Source organism: Polypterus senegalus, chromosome 7 (genome assembly GCF_016835505.1).
Source record: "Polypterus senegalus isolate Bchr_013 chromosome 7, ASM1683550v1, whole genome shotgun sequence".
NCBI lineage: Eukaryota > Metazoa > Chordata > Cladistia > Polypteriformes > Polypteridae > Polypterus > Polypterus senegalus.
This window is the reverse complement of record NC_053160.1, coordinates 115,206,256-115,224,199: the sequence shown is the minus strand read 5'-3', so window position 1 is coordinate 115,224,199 and position 17,944 is coordinate 115,206,256. Positions and strand designations below refer to the sequence as shown.

General features: G+C 37.1%; 1 protein-coding gene across 2 annotated transcripts in view; it reads left to right on the top strand.

Annotated features, from left to right (window-relative positions):
* The window catches only part of focad (focadhesin), a 363,839-nt gene that overhangs the window by 73,027 nt on the left and 272,868 nt on the right, over positions 1-17,944 (top strand). For both annotated transcript variants that reach the window (XM_039759173.1, XM_039759172.1), the window contains 3 exons: positions 4,951-5,052; positions 10,074-10,278; positions 17,021-17,227. In XM_039759173.1, coding sequence (XP_039615107.1) covers positions 4,951-5,052; positions 10,074-10,278; positions 17,021-17,227 — 514 coding nt within the window. The remainder of the gene's footprint in view (positions 1-4,950; positions 5,053-10,073; positions 10,279-17,020; positions 17,228-17,944) is intronic.

Genomic DNA, 17,944 nt, shown 5'->3' with positions numbered 1-17,944 from the left:
TATATATATATATATATATATATGTTATGTCTATGGGCACTAATATTGTAATCCTTAAAGGAAGAAGACGGACACAGGTTCAAAGTAGTAACTAACCGGTCCTTTACTAAGATCGTTCCCAGAGTACACGATACACAACTTTGTTATTAGTCTCTACTTCCTAATTAATCTCTAATACCCATAATCCCTTATTACTACGGAATCCCCAAAAGTCCAGACTTACAATATACTACATATATATATATATATATATATATATATATATATGTGTGTGTGTGTGTGTGTGTATATATATATATATATATATATATATATATATATATATATATATATATTAGGGGGCTTCACTCACCAACACCACGGTCTGCGCTACACGCCAGCCACTTCATGTCTCTGCCGCTCGCATATGTGGATTTCACTTTCACCAAACAACAAATCTTTTAATTCTCGCAGATACACTTCTTCAATGGGAAGAAACACTACTTTCCCCTGATGGCAACACGAATTTGACGATCTACTAGTCTCTGATTTAACGTTTAAATCCGAACAATATATTTGATCTCTTTTCACTTTTCTATTATTTCATTGAGTAATCATTTCCATTTGTTTGCGCTAATGCAATCTTTACTATCATTGTTTTGAGACTTTCGAATTTCACATCAACGTTTTTGAACCTCTTTACAACATTCTACTTTGTCATCTACTCTTTGTCTTTTATTTCTGGCCCCGGGCGTGGTTAAATCTCTTGGCACAAAGTCTCTGGTCATGGGACTTGGAAAGTATCTCTCTGAAAAAGTCTTGTCTCGTCCCAGGATTTTTTTTATATAATAGAGACATACAGGGGGTCCTCGGGTTACAATGTCTCGTCATACGACGTTTCAAGTTTACAACGCCCACTCCCATAAAAAGTTTTAAAAAATCGAGACGTGAGAAGGAATACAGGTAAGGATTTTTTTTACACTTATTTTTTCTGTTACTACAGTACAGTATATTTATGTCCTTTTCCTTTTTTTGTGGCTCAGTTGTGTTTTTATGTTCTAGATTAGGATTTTGCAAATGTGTTAGGATAGGTTGGTGACTTAGGCTAGGGAGTGTTTCGACTTACACCAAAATTCAGGTTACATCACTGTTGTAGGAACGGAACTGTGTCGTAACCTGAGGATCCCCTGTATATACATGAAATAACATATTGGGTAGAAAAAAGATAGGTAGAATTAGGTAGAAAAATGGGGTTGGTCTACCAGCCATTAATCCCCACGTAATAAGAGTGAATTAAATCTTTCAATCAACAGGGTCAAGATGGTGAAGTTTTTTTGTTACTTATTAAGTTTCTAGTGCCTACACTTTAATAGCAATGTTGATTTGCTCACAGCTAGACTACACTGGTTTAACCACACACACATTTCCTCTGTCTGTCTGTGTGTGAAGCTGCTCTGAACTTTCCTACTGAGTTTTGGAAGAGAAACATACACCAGCTACAAATTTTTCCTTCACAGAGGTAATTAATTTTCAGATGATACCAATAACCAGAATGCATTAGCTGAAATTACCCTAGCTAACTACTAACTTACAAACAGCAGTTCTTGGAATCAAAGTCATTTTTTTTTCTGTTAACTCCAGGGGTAGGTGATGCTTCGGTCTTTCAGATTCGGCTTTCTCTGGCACACGTGAAAGGATGTTCAATTTGCGTTTTTTTGTTTTGTTTTTTCCTTTGTTAAGAAGCTCTTCTCCACCTTCACTGTGGTTACACCTTGTGTTGCAGCCAGTACTTTCACACACCATGGTCGTTGTTTGCTAGCATAGTATTTTACATTTGCCTGATAACTGGTGATTACTCATCTCCTGCCTTTAGCAAGACAAATGCTTTATGTAAAGTCTTTTGCTTGTGCACCTTGCTTTACATTAACAAAGTTTTCTACTCATGTGTTCTTGTCCAACTCCAATACACACTCTTACAGTCCAGCACTAGGTTAACCTTGGTAGTTAAAGGGGTCAATCCTTTTTTTGTGATAACTTCACCCTAGACATTAGGTGCCCTGCTCTAGAGCAAAGTTATGGCAGCTGAGAGTACCAAGCATATTGAAGGCACAGATTTAGTGCTTGCAACGGATGATTCTCATATTATAGTGACTTAATGTTACTATTGTCAAAACCTCTGCATTCTTTTCCATCTCCTGACATTTTTGCTGTTTAAAATATGTGACTGTGGTGTGTGGGAGAATTAATCTATTTCAGAGTCGAATCAATCCCTTAGCAGGAGCTTTTGCAGAAAGAATAGTTTTGTTCCTTTCCGAAATTATAAATTTGTGTTAGCATCCTTTTTAAATGGTAGGTTAGAACAATATTGATGAGAAGAAAAATATTGTACTAAAGAAAAAGACAATACTATTAGGTGTAGATGAGCTTATTGGCTTACGAAAAACTTAAGCAGCTGTCTTGTTTCATGAGTTTGACTGTCTTTCATTTTGATGATTGGGTCCCCATATTTAGCGTTCCCAACTTTGTGTTTGTACTCTTTATATAAGGTTGTATGTTTGTGTTCCCACGTTTAACAAGCAAATCATTTGGGAGCAGTGTATTCTTTTTCCTTGTCGCTTATGGTGGGAAAATTAGCACTGGTAAGTATTTGTAAATTTTACCCTCCTTTACACAGGTAATTTACTTAATGGTATTTGCCGTAATGGTGGTGGGGGTTTGAGGGGTGGGTTAGCAGGCTGCTTGTGCTGATTGACACATTTACAATGCTGTTGGAGAGGTGTAAAGGAACTTAAGGTAGGCTGGGATTACTAGTTTTTTTTTTTGTAGGCTTCTGGGACTCTCGTGTTAATGTGTTATTGAGTTATTGTCTGTTTTTTCTGTTTTTACATTCATTTTTATTACTCTTTAATTTAATATTGTTTTTTTGTATCAGTATACTGCTGCTGGATTATGTGAATTTCCCCTTGGGATTAATAAAGTATCTATTTATCTATCAATGTTCTTGACTGACACTATAGAACTGTGTCTGGCTGGAAATTTCCTAATTATTTGTAAAAGAGTGAGTTGACATTGACCAAAACTGTGTTACTTACAGCAACCCTCCCATGCATTTATATAGGGTAAAAAATAAATATACAAACTACAATACCCACAAATCCCCATTATATTCCACAATTCCTTGCTTGTAGAAATTATTATTACTATTTTGAAAATCTAGTTTAGTTTTATAGAAAACACAAACATAACACAGGACATACTAAAAATATGTAAATATCCTTTTTATGTGGCATCACTACACACACTTGTGTAAACTAAGAACTGTTATACTCTGTGTTGCGTACATAGGTTCACCATAGACCACCATTCAGATTCCCTTTTTGCTTATTCCCATTTCTTCACAAGTTGAAATGAGACTGAAGGGCTGAAAAGAAGAGGAACCGGCAAGATCAGCTACAGGCTGTAAGCAATTTTGCAGCCAGGTTTACAGCTATATTGCAACTTTATAGCTGCTGCTCCTGGCATGAAGAATGCGTGAGGGTGAGAGAAACTGAGAACCATCCTAATAGCAAAGAAGAGAACACATATTCCATCAATGTTTGCTAAATTCCAATCAGATGTATTAAGCACAGTTTTGGAATTTCATATGTCAAGCCTTTCATCAATCAATGTTATTTGCTTGGTTTCTGTTTAATTCACTGTTTGTTAGGAGGGTTCAAATAAGAGGACAAACTCCACAAAAAGTTCATTTAATAGGAAAATCATAAAAGAGAGTTAAGAAATTAAAATTATGGCAAAAATAGGAAAATTTCAAAAAGACTTGTATATAAATCTCACGCTATATGATGCAGAATAGGAGAGAAACAATAGATCAGCTCATTAAAGAATTATTTCACTTAGAAGTAAAATGCGTTACTGCTTGTGATACTGGTTCAAACAAAAATCTGGAGCCATAAGAGTTCCCTGGGACTGGGATTGGAAGCTACTAGCCTAAATTAGTTGGCCTGTACTGTGTTTCCTTAACTACCTGTTCTAAAGAGATATCAAAATTTATAGCATGGTACTGGCTGCTGCCACGTTCCAGGTCAGAGTACTAGATGACTATCTTCCTGTCAGTCACTTATTTTAAAAGGTCGTACTTATTCCATTTCTTCTTGCTGGTGTTTGTGTTCTTCCAGATACCAGTTTTGAGGTGTCCATCCTCCTGCAAACCATTTGATGCCTCCTCACCTTCTCTATCAACCAAGGGTCATTTATCCCAGGGTTGTATCTATTTTAGGTTCTTAAGTACCATGGTTCTGTTCATTTTGCTGCTACTTTGAGGAGCTACATCTACCTATATTCCAGGACATCTAACACATTCACATAACTTGATGATCATCGTCAGTCCTGTCCCACCTTTTTTTTGTGTACTCTGCCATTTTCATCCAGATTTCCCATCACACCAGATACAAATACTGTTGCTTGTGACCAAATAATATAATTGTGAAATTTTGTTTTTTTTAGGAGTGAATGTAGGCTTTTCATATGTGTTCATGGTGTTGCCTTTTCATTGCTTCATTATTCACAAGCACCGCACATTTTTGTGGAGTTGTACTAGAATACTGAACAGCTTGCACCGTTCACATATGCCATCTACTGGAATGACTTTATTAATTTTATAATATAAGGTGAGCTTTAAAGGAACAAAGCATTTATATTCCTCAGTGCTGCAATGAACTGATAAAATCTGTGGCATGGTTATGTCAAAAAAGGTCAAAGGGAACACAGCAAAAGAATACATATGATAATGGCATAAGGAGGAGGTTGTCTTTTTCTGTGGTACATTTGGGCTTATATTGTGTGCCTTTTTATAAACTAAGAAGAAGCTATAATAAAGAGGAGAAGTGACATTTCAATAATTGCTTAGGAAGTTTTTAAATCTGTTGTATTTTAATAATAGTTTTGTTTGTGTCTCTTTAAATGTCCTTAAAGGAACCCACCACATCCATTTATCACTGTAATTGAAAACAGACCTGACTGTTGGCCTGCACTGATTCAGCACCTGACATTTTTTATACAGCAATGCGTGGACAAGTGAGTTGTTTATTTTTTTACTTAATGTTTCCATTTGCCAGCATGGGTTCTGATAAACTCATATCTATGACAAAAGAATAATCAGTGAATGAAGAAAATTGATTAATTAATCTACTTTTCTACAGTAATTTCAGTTACATTTTTTCCTTTTCTGATGCTACTGATCCTACATTAGGGACCAGCAGGCAAAATCAGAATAATTCCATATTTCAAAATTAATTTTAATAAAAGTTTTAATGTTTAGTGGCATTGTCCAAAAAGTGCATTTTACAAATTAAAATAAACAACAACAGAAGTTTACAGACCAGATATATTTACATTGAGTAGTGCAGTTTATAGAGAAAGACACAGAAGCTCTACGATAAAGAATGAGAAACTTTCAAGATAATTTATTAATGATAAAGGGAAAAAAAGTATTATATGCAAAGTACAAGTATTGCAGATATTGTGAAAATATTAGACTACACAGAACAATTTAAAAACTACAGTTCTCTCTTTTGACTTATTTGCTGCATCTGTTTCTGCCATGTGCTCAAAATATATGAAACCCAAAATTGTTTTTGCTATCAATGCTTCTTAAATGTGCATCAGTACTTATAAAAGACAATATATATATATAAATCCTGTTTTGAAAAGCTCTACTGAACTGAAATTCCATTTAATTGTCATCTTTAATTGTCTAATATTCTCCAGCTGAAGATCTCATGTATGCAATTAGGGATGTAAACACTAAGTCCTATGAAACAGAACTGACGATCTGGGAAACCAGTGACTGCTGTGAAAGGGCAGCTGACAACTAGGGAAAGACCTTGTGATGGCTTGGAAAGACAGCTGGCAGGAGAGAATATACCCCACCGGGGCTTCCATGGTCTAGCTACCCATGGTAGCAAGATCTGGCGCAAAAGGCGCTTGTGTTCCACCCATTCCTAGCTACAAAAACTATTATGAAAAGAATACCCCGTGAGCCAGAGGCTCGTCGGCGGACATCCTGGGAACTGACATGGCAATAGAACAGATGATGAATTGGATGGTCAGCATATCTGAGACTGTAAGACCAGCAGCAGGGCATATACTCCAGAGCTGTATATGCAGCTGGGCAAAAGTTACTTCCACCACAAGCCTGAGAATACATCAGGGCTGGAAAGATTGTCTGAAGAAGGGGCAACAGGGGTCACGCATCGACAATTACTTTTTAAGAAGCAGGTCAAGTCAGTCGACTGAAGTTCAGCAGGAGGTTAAAAATCAAAGTCTGCAGGACATCAACAACCTTGTCCCAGCAGAGGAAGAGATGGACATGGGAGAGCAACATGAACCTAGCCCAGTACAACCAACAGTGGAGAAATAGATGGAATGTATGGTGGAAGTAATCTACACCAAGGAACATAGTGATTTGGGTTTTTGGGGGTAGAGAGGAAGAGAACAGTACCAACAATCCCTAATATGTCAAGAAGGCAGAGGGAAATAGCTCATCTGGTCTAAGAGAGAAGACAACTGAAGAAGCAATGGAGGAAGGCCACAGAAGAGGAGAGAGATGGCATAAATCTGCTGCAAGTAGAGATCCAGTACAAAACCTTGTGAAGAAGTGCAGGAGAAAGGAGAGGACAAGAGCACACAAAGACCAAGGGTCTAACTAAGACCCTTTCAAATTTATGGAAAGTCTCTCCTCAAGTGAGAAGAGTGGGAATCTCTCTGTGTCAAAGGTGGACTTGGAGACGCATCTGAAAAGGTCCTGTGCAGATTGCAGACTCCATGAAAAGATCACTCTCCCAGCTGACATGCCTCCTATCCACCCTCCAGTGCACCGGCTAGACACCAGCCCACCTAGATGGAGTGAAGTGCAGATTGTGCATAGAGGAAGGGCTTCATCAGCACTAGGCCCCAATGGAGTTCCATAAAATCTCTATAAAAATGCACCAGGTGTGCTGCAATTCCTGTGGAGGCTCATGAAGGTGATATGGAGCAAAAAGGAGATCCAATCATCCAGACGGAGAGCTGGGGGAATCCTGATTCCCAAAGAAAAAGATTCCTCAGAAATCAGTCAGTTCCACAAGATCAGCCTCCTAAATGTTAAGGGTGAAATCATCTTCACCATAGTGGCTCAAAGGCTATCCATTTACTTGCAAAGAAACCACCTCAATAATGCATCAATTCAGAAGGCAGGGATCTCGGGCTTCTCCGGATGTCTGGAACGCACTAGCACCATCTTGCACCAGATTCCGTTTGCCAAGAATGAGGGAACAAATCTGCATGTGGTGTTTCTGGACCTTGCCAACACTTTTGTTTCAGTCTCTCACATCTTCCTCTGGGCTGCCTTTGATTACCTTAGGGTACCAGTGGCTCTCACAGATCTTGTCAAGGCCTATTTCCAAGACATTAAGCTATGTGTAACCCCAGCATGTTTCACCACAGCATGGCTGTGTCTGGAGGTTGGAATCATGGCAGGTTGCACCATCTCCCCTCTAGCTGTCACCATGGCTATGGAGGTGATCATTAGAGCATCTTGGTGGGTGGTTGGAGGACAGCACTTAAGACCTGATCTGAGGATGCCACCTATCAGACAGAGCATTTATGGATGATCTTACAACACTTACCATGACCAAGGCTTGTACTCAGAGATTGCTCAGAAAGCTCCAAGATAACATTGAGATGCCTTGGATAAAGATCAAGCCAAGCAATTCCAGAAGCATTTCCGTCATTAAGGTGAACCTGGTTGACCAGCGCTTTTATATTGGTGATGAGGCAGTTCCCACAGTCTCTGAAAAGCCAGTTAATAGCTTAGGGTATTGGTGCAGTGAATCGTTGAAGGACAGGAACCAGGTAGAACAGGTCAGGAAGGATGCTACCTGGAGACCATTGACAAAAACCTCTCTCCATGCCAAATTGAAGCACTGGTGCTTGCAATTTGGCTGCCTTCCATGTCTCATGCAGCCACTTACCCTGTATGAGGTTCCAGTCACGAAGGTGAAAAAGCTGGATTGGCTGCTTAGCTCTTACATGAAGAAGTGGCTTGGTCTCCCCAGGTGCCTTAGACACATTTGACTCTATGGCAAAGGCATATTAGAACTACCCATCTCCAGTCTCACAGAGGAGTACAAGGAGTACTGAAGTTCAGCAGGAGGTTAAAAATCAAGGTGAAACTAAAGATGATGCTAAAAGAGTCAAGCGATCCTGTTGTTGTCCAAGTTGCCCCAAACTTAGCTACTGGTAGGATAATGGTCACCAGAAGAAGGACCCAAAATCGCAAAGGCAGCACTCATACACAGGGACATTGTGGTTCAGGTCCAGCAAGGAAGGGGTGGTCTTGGACTTGAGGCAAGCACACCATCCTGGAACAAGGCCACGTTGTTTCAGAGACGCAGACTTGTGGTGCAGGAGATTTGCCAGCAGGAGGAGGCAACAAGGCGGGTGAAGCCTGTTGCACAAGCTAAGCTAGGGCAATAGCTGAGTTGGGAGAAAGTAGAGAAGATGAAGCTCTCCTGAAAAGAACTTCAATTGGGCCTCAGCTGGGTAGATGGTGTCTTTTGGGTGAGCCCAGAACGCCAGGATTCACTGCTGAACCCACTGGAGACGTTATGGGCCTATCAGTGAAACCTTGAGGAAGGGGGGTGCCCACTTGATAACCCAGAAAGTTGCCATCACTCATTTGACAATTTCACCGAAACTAAGCTGAAGATCTCATGTATGCAATTAGGGATGTAAACACCTAGTCCTATGAAATAGAACAATATAGCTATTTTCTTTGTAATATTATGGAAATGTACAGCATAATTGTTACTGCTGTCTGTTTTCCTCCATTTACACTAGTTTTGTTTCCACATTCGAAAGAAAAACATGTTGGGTTCTAAATTGTTCCAGCATGAATGATTGTGGTGGGCTCATACAGCATGTGTACCCTGCAATGGACCAGTGCTTGGTTTGAGTTGGTTAATTTGCTGTCAGTACTTAGCAAAAAAACGTTTGTTTCCATTACCATGAAGTGGACAGAATAATGACAGAAAATAGATTACTAGCCTTTCCCTGTTTGCTTTTTTTTTAAATGAAATACTTTGCTGCTTATATCATATTATTTCCTTTGTCCTTTTAATCTGTGTTCAACCAGTAAGTGTATCCTTTAAACAAGTAATAGTTTTGTAGTGGATTATTTTTTAGCTATTGCTCCGAATAGTTTCTGATGAACTCAAATGATAATTTTTTGCTTATTTGCCATCTTTAAGAAGAAAATTTAAAAATGCATTACACACTTAACTATGTTCATGATTTTTAACAATGTTGCTATTCAACAGATTATGAATATGGGAGATCAATGTAAATAGTTGTCTATTGGTAAATTTATATTGTATTACACACTCTCATACACATTAATATGTGATGTGTTGTTCTTGTTATGATAATGCCTTTTAAATGGTATATTGATGGTAGAAAATTTCTGCTAACATTCCTGCAAGACCTCAAAAACTAGATATGAAATTGTGAGATGTGCATGGTCATGAAAAAGCAGCACACAGTGAGAACAGTAGTTAACCACAGACTATTTATAGTTGTGTAACATATTTGTATGTTATTTTTTATTTATATTTTTTAAAATCATGGCTGCAAATAAAAGTTATTTGCAAGTTTTAAGTCACAATTGAATAAAAATTCTATAATGAATTTAATTGAGATATTTTTAATATGCATTCTTTTTCATAAACAAAAGGTTGGATTAATGTGCATTTTTTCTTAGCATATCCAAGATACCGTATGTGGTTTAGGCAAGTAAAGTGTCAGAAGTAATTAAATTGCTCATTTTTTTCTAAAGATATCAGTGTATTTTAGTGTTTAGTACAAGACAGTTAGTCTGAGTACATCCATGTTTGAAAGGATCTGTCATTCTCCTGTCACTCCTAAAGGCTGTTTTTTTCATGAAATTCTGGGTTGAAAAGTAAAGACAAACTCACATACTTTTAGTTACTGAATTATGAATTATACGTGATAAAGACATACCATATAACTCTTTATTTTTATTTTTTTTTTTAAAACAGGCCCAAGAAATATTCCATCTCTGTCCTTGCTCCATTTCTTAGGTATTTGTATTGTGAACCTTTACATTTAACAGAGAATTCTGAATTAAGACACAGCCTTCTTAAAATCCTGCTTCCATCATATCAGATATCACGGGAAACACAGCCATCATTAGCACATCAGAATATTCTTTTGCTGCTCTATGACTTAATTCCATATCTGCAGGTAATGACAATGCCTCATGTACTTTGTCTTTTTTCATAGTCTTAACATTTAAAGAGCCATCTGTTTTCTGTGTTTAGAATGTTTTCTTGATTTTCCTGCTTTATCTGTTTATCTTGCTATGGTTATTTAGATAAAGATCTGAAAATGAAAATTATGACTGTTAGATTGGATTACCCTGAAGCCTCTTCTCATTTTATTAATCTTTGCAGATAATTTCCAAAATATTTATTTTTAATTAGGCCTTCTAGTGATACGGTGCAATTTGCCAGTCACACATAATTTGATAGTAGCAGAGAGTGGAAGGCATTTGTTTAGGTTGCTTTAAAAAGAGCAAGTTGGTTGGGAGTTGCTTTATCTTGCATAATATTGCTTAATCTTCAGTGTCTCTATACTTTTGACTTACTGAAATGCTAACTAAGGAAGGTGATAGAACATTTGATAGAGATTATACAGGGAAACTAAAAAATGCCTATTTTTATAGTTTAAATCCTAAATATGCCCCCAAAACACTTTAATTTCAAACTCGGCTTAATACATTACCTAAAAAAAAAAGAATGTAAAGGTAAACATAATGATAAAATGTCAGAAATTACTGCTAAAATTTAGAAAGTTCTTTGTGTCCAGTTTTTGCAATACTGTATTTAGTTTAGGACTGCTATTTTTGAATGAAGTGAATTCTTTCAGCTTTGTCCTTATTTTCAGTATTTTTATTTCTTTGACATCTGAATCTTATTATTTCCTCTTATAATAGCAGAGTAAAATTCTAATACCCAAGTTCTAAATAAAAAACCATAAATCAAGGATAGGTAACATTGATTGACAGGTGTTCAATCAAGATTTTGGGCTTATGTACACTCAAGAAACCAGTGGCAAGACCTTATTCCTTCCTTTATAAATCCTTGTAAGACTCTAAGTCACAATCTCTCTCAATCAGCTCTCTGCTCAACCTAACCATAACTTCTGGTGTATGGCAGATGTATGTGGCATTAATAAAGATGAAAGCAATCCCTTCTACTCCAAAAGTGTTACTGGGACTGGACTGATAAAACAGAATACTATCTGTAACAGGAGCTGGACCAGGAGTGCCATTAGTCCGGATCTTACTAAGATGGCAAGTGCCCAAGCACAGGAAGACACTATAGGGTCAGTCCATATCAAATTAACTGATTTTTCAGAAATCCCATTCACTTTGGAAAACCTTTAAGTGAGATATCTTAAATGTAAAAAATTACAATGTTATTTGTCCTAGTGTGTATATAAACACAGGGAACTTCAGTTTTTGCATTACATCTTGCCTGAAGAATGGGCTTGAGTTACCTCAAAGCTTGCATATTGTAATATTTTTAGTTAGCCAATAAAAGGTGTCATTTTGCTTGACCTTTCACTACAGATGTAACTATGTTATCCAGGAGACCCCCTGTAAATTATTTTGATGTAAGGTGTATACTTTCCAAGATATAACCAAATTTTGTGATGGGAGAGGAGTGTCAAATTTGACACAACTTAATTTTTTCATCAATTTCACAAGGCCATATCTCATGAACTAAACCACCTAGTAGGCTAAAGTTTGCCTTTATAGGTTGTGAACGATAGGGGGCGCTCTCGCTCCCTTGAACCCCTGTCCATGACTCCAGACACCAGGTAAAAGTCCTCAAATCGACTTTATTTTGTTTCCACAGTGTACAAAGCACACTCTCCTCCACAATACTCATATAAATCACTAATACTAATCACAAATACACAAATAACCAATCCTCCAGCTCCCAGACGCGTTGCCACCCTTCCACCCAGCTCAGCTCATTGTCTGTGAGTTCCCATAGTCCTTTTATACCTCCTGACCCGGAAGTGTTTCTGCCCAATAGTCCACAAGTCCTTATTCCTTCCGGGTCATTGTAAATAGTCCTTTTCTTCAACCCGGAAGTCTGTCGCTCTTCCTGTGACGAACCTCCGGGTCACAGGGCACGAAGAAGCCCTCGGTCCTCCCTGCAGCTCCCTCCTGTGGCCCCCACGGCATCCAGCAGGGCTTTGCATAAAAACTCCAATGTCCATGATGTCCTGCTGGTTTTCTGGGGACCTCCATGCTGCAAGGAGGGCTCCACCTGGCGGCTTGGGGGTATTGGCCGGGATAAATGGCCGGCCATCCATCACAAGGTATAGTACATAACAAAATGTTTGGTCCAGATGACACCACACAGAGCAGACCTTCAAAATGGAAAAAAAATATTTTGTGTTCTGTGGCTTTGATGTGTTTAGGCTTTCGGAAAGCATACTACAAAGTGATATGTTTAGATACCTCCACAGGACTTTTCAAATGGTTATAAACAAACAATAAACTGTATCAGGGTTTAACCAGCAGACCTCTCAAATGTAAAAAAAAAAAATCATTTTGGGTCTAATTTTCAGACTAGCTTAATACACTGTGGGAATGTCCAGACATTTTTACAATTATTTTTCCTGTATCCTACATGGTTCTTTCTTTTTTTAAAAGCAAGTCTTACTTTTCTTATGTGAATCTTTCATTTTTATTTTCCATTCTAAATGTGTTAAATTCACCATTTGTCAGTAATGATAATCAAGTTCTTCATCCCTAATTTGGGTATAGGGTAAACAATGACAAAATAAATCACCAAAGGCACATTAAGCACAACACATGATTTATCACTAAATACAACACTAGTTATAATGAAATGTTAACATCTTGGTATTGCAACAGCTGGAATATGACCTATTTCATTCCTGTTTCAATTGAAGTGCAGTGTGTAGGGCATCTTAGTCTTTGAGATCAAGATGGTACTGCCTCCCACTGACTTGTAGTTGCACTGAGCAGTGCAGTGACACTCTGTAATGGCACCCAACAAATATAATCTCTAGGTGGCCAACGGAAAGACTGTACAGGACATTTTGGATGCATGAAACATATCACGATGTCTGATTCTACTTCACATTTTTCATCATTCATGCACCCAACATAGCCTTCCAATAGGGCGCTGGTCTAATGTGAGGAATGCAGCTAATCCAACAGGAGTGTGATCATGAGAAGGCAGAATCTCAGCTGCTCCTTCAGTGGTGAATATTTGGACAGTCAATCGACATCGTCATTTCATATGAAAAAAGTTTGACTTTCTTTTTGACATTTTTTATAAATTACTGTTTGAAAAGTCAATGATTACCATTACAGTAATCCCTCCTCGATCGCGGCGGTTGCGTTCCAGAACCCCCCCGCGATAGATGAAAATCCGCGAAGTAGAAACCATATGTTTGTATGGTTATTTTTATATATTTTAAGCCCTTATAAACTCTCCCACACTGTTAACATTATTAGAGCCCCCTAGACATGAAATAACATTAGTCAAAAGTTTAAACTGTGCTCCATGACAAGACAGAGATGACATTTCTTTCTCACAATTAAAAGAATGCAAACATATCTTCCTCTTCAAAGAAGTAAACGTCAGTGGCAGAGAATGTCGGAGTGAGAGAGAGCGCAAGAGTAAAGCAATCAAAAAATCAATACGTGCTTTTAAGTATGCCGAAGCACCGCGATAAAGCGGCATTTTATAAAGGAGTCTCCGCATCCTCTAGGCAAACAGCCCCTCTGCTCACACCCCCTCCGTCAGGCAGAGAGAGTGAGAGAGACAGAAAAAAGCAAACAATCAAGCACCGCGCGGGAAGCACATCGTATATCATTGAGGAGTTTTATTTAATATGTAACACATGCTCTGATTGGGTAGCTTCTAAGCCATCCACCAATAGCGTCCCTTGTATGAAATCAACTGGGCAAACAAACTGAGGAAGCATGTACCATAAATTAAAAGACACATTGTCCGCAGAAATCCGTGAACCAGCGAAAAATTCATGATATATATTTAGATATGCTTACATTTAAAATCCGCGATGGAGTGAAGCTGCGAAAGTCAAAGCGTGATATAGCGATGGATCACTGTATTTATATATGACGCATTCAGCCTATAATTAGGATGGAAAATAAACATGAAATATTTGCATAAGAAAAGTAAAGTTTGTGTTTTGAGAAAGAAGGGACGATGTAGAATAAATGAAAATATTTTTTTAATTATTTGCACATTCCCACATGCTGTTAGGATGCTCTGAAAATGAAATCCAAAATGATTTTTTGGGTTTAAGAGGTCTGCTGTTCAAACCCTGATACAGTTACTTTTCTTTTATTTCTTTTTCAGAAACCTTTTATATGTATCTCAAAAGGGGAAAAAAATCAAAAGTCTGTGTTGGTTGCAAATATGTATTATATGTATATGTAATATGTATTGAGGCCTTAACATAGGTAAGCCAGAAACTCAAATTAAAATTTGGTTTATTTCAAGGGGCTGCTTTGTCCATACATTGTTATCTGGACCAAATATTTTAATTTAATTGCATACTATACCACTTACTTTACTAGTGTGGAAAGTTTGAGCCCGCTCAGTGGCTCAATTCTTCAGTTATGGACTTTTGAAATTTAATGAAAAAATGAGGCCAGATAAAATTGATACTCCCTCCCCTCTGTAAATATTTCTGTATCTTGGAAAGTATTGAACTTGCATCAACAAAAAAAGTTACATGATGTCTCCTGACTAACATGGGTACATCTGGTAATTTTTCCAGAAAATTCTGAATCAGAAGTGCATGGACCATTGGTTGATTTGAAATGGAATGACCCTATTAGTAAAAGTCATGCATTTGCCTTGCTAATGACGGGGGCTGACTGATCACCAGTTGACCCATCAGGTGTAACTTTGCTAGCAAATGAGGTTATTCTGTATGTAAAGTCCTTGAAGAGAAACTGTAGTTTTGCCTCCTGGAGATAAGACAAAGAAAGAAAGCATTTGAAAAACATCCATTGGAATTTAACTCATTGTCACCCTCCTATAGAAACGGCAGACACGAAAATACGGTAACATTTCATATTGGAAAAAAAAGTTACATTTTTGCAGCTCTTGATTGTCGCAAAAAGAAAAAAACGTTGCCAGTGAATTCTGAATTTCCCCATCGACACTGTCAATTTTCTTGAAAGACTGAGCAAAAAAAGAAGAAAAATCTCGGGTTGCAAACGTGTGCAAACTGCTGCATTTGAAGACGTTGAAAAAGCAGTTTTTATGTGGTTCAGTGATGCTCATTCAAGAAACATTCCTATTAATGCGGTACTCATTCAAGAAAATCAGCGTGTCGTTCCTGTTGAGTGGGGAGTGGAAGGGGGTCTCAAAAGAGTTCAGAAACCTCACAATATGAAGAAGAAAAAGATGATTCTGCTCCTGATTGATAACAGTGCTGCCCACAACATGCTTCCACATTTAGGTAATGTTTGTGTTGAATTCCTCTCACCCAATTGCATAGCAGTGCTTCAGTCATTTGATTTGGGCATCATTCACACCCTGAAAGTGTATTATCACAAGGAAATGCTGAGAAAAATTCTCATCAGCATAACTGGTAGGCAGGAGGAGATTAAAATTAATGCGAAAGAAGCTATTGAAAAGATTGCAAACACCTGGGCGCAAGTTAAAGAACGCACTAGAGTAACAAATACAGAATGTCAGTATAATGAAATTTTCGTTACAACAAAATATTTTTTAGGTCCCTGGGAGTTCGTTGTAACGGAATTTTACCTGTATAGTAATTTTGTGCAGAACCTATTCAAAAATAAAACAAAAATATTCCAGTTGTCCACAGCCTTGTCAATGAAACTCACTACGGCAGAAATACCTATAAAATAGTAAAAAGGCTAAATAGCCATGTAGGTTGAAAACAGAAACACAACTGTTCTTCTCAGATTCCAAAATAGTTGAAAATGTATTTTTGTCTGTTTTAATATTTTATTCTAAGAAATATTTGCAAACCAATATTAAACGAAAAATGATCATGCTAATAAGCTACTAATATAATTTGATCTTATATCCTGCAGACTAACACTCCACAGTGCAAAACTTTGGAGCTAATACTATCTACAGGAATGGCCTTATTATCATTCTACCTTTGTAGCTAAAAGATCTACTGTGTTTCAGTCTAGTGTGGTGGCATATTTGATTTCAGTCTTGACCTAGTTATTGTCCGTGCATCTTGAACATTCCTCCCAGTCTGCATATCATTTTCCTTGGTACATTGATTTTCTTTATACACCATTCTACTTTAGATTGATTAATTACTTTAAATATGAAACAGCATTGGTGTGTCCTGTGAAGGACTGGCATTCAATCCACGATTGTTTCATATTATACTGTACAATATATTCTTTACTACTGTAATATTTTCCATGCCTTTGCTGAAAACATAAAGATATTATACCATAGAAAAATGGGTTTGGGTTTCCAGCAATTAAGATTCAATCAGAAATAGTTAAAATTCATTTTATCATGTTTTTAAATAATAATTGGCAATTTGTGGATTTTTAATATCTATTTTGTCAACTTCTTTTGAAATACATCATTGTATTTGGTTTTTAAGAAAGTGTACCTGTATTTCTGTGTTAACTTTGAATTTGAAAGCTAAATATGTATTTTTATTTTTTTCTCCAGCCTTTGGAGTTTTTTTTTTGTTTTTTCTGTCCACCCTGGCCATCGGACCTTACTGTAATTCTATGTTAATTAATGTTGACTTATGTTTATCTTTTATTGTGTCTTCTATTTTTCTATTCATTTTGTAAAGCACTTTGAGCTACATTTTTTTGTATGAATATGTGCTATATAAATAAATGTTGTTTGATTGATCGATTGATTGATTTTTTGGTTCTCTCTAGATAAATGATCTTGCACAGGTTGTTGACTCTGTCAATTTCCTTAAAGAACTTACCTACAGTTTTTTGTTACACTCCAAGTTTTGGATAAAGGAGCTTCAGCACCTGTCACTTCATTTGTTGTGTGCTTGTGACTTAAGTCTGCGTTTCACAGGAGAATGCTCAACTTTGACTGAACTTATTGAGACAACCTTATGTGCCCTTTCAGAGGTGAGTCTTGGGACATGACATCTGCTTCACTGAAAACACCTTCATAAAATGGCATTGGCTACAAATGTGCAATTTTTGGTTAAGAAAGAAAATTATAATTTTATTGAAGATAATGGTTGTGTTCTAATTGTGTCCTATTTATATATCTATATATTCAGTGCTGAAAGAACTATTTTGTTTGCTTGTATGTTTCTAAAGTCATTGTCAGACTTTGAATAGTACAGTGGAACCTCGGTTCACAACCATAATCCGTTCCAAAACTCTGGTCGTAAACAGATTTGGTCGTGAACCGAAGTAATTTCTCCCATAGGATTGTATGTAAATATAATTAATCCATTCCAGACCGTACGAACTGTATGTAAATATATTTTTTTAAAGATTTTTAAGCACACATATAGTTAATTATACCATAGAATGCACATTGTAATAGTAAACTAAATGTAAAAACACTGAATAACACAGAGGAAACCTTGAACAACAGAGAAAACTAACACTGCAAGAGTTCGCGCTATAGCGCTACGAACCCCTCACCTAAAACACTTTTTTTTAATGAGTTTTAAGCACAGGGAGAAAAATTAACATTTCAAAAATCCGTAATTTAATAAACCGCCAAGAAAAGTAACATTGCAGCAATGCATGCTATGAGCCAATTGTTGTAAACAGAAGTAAAGTGGAGGTTAAAATCCAATAGAAAATAGTCTTCATTAAATACGAGGT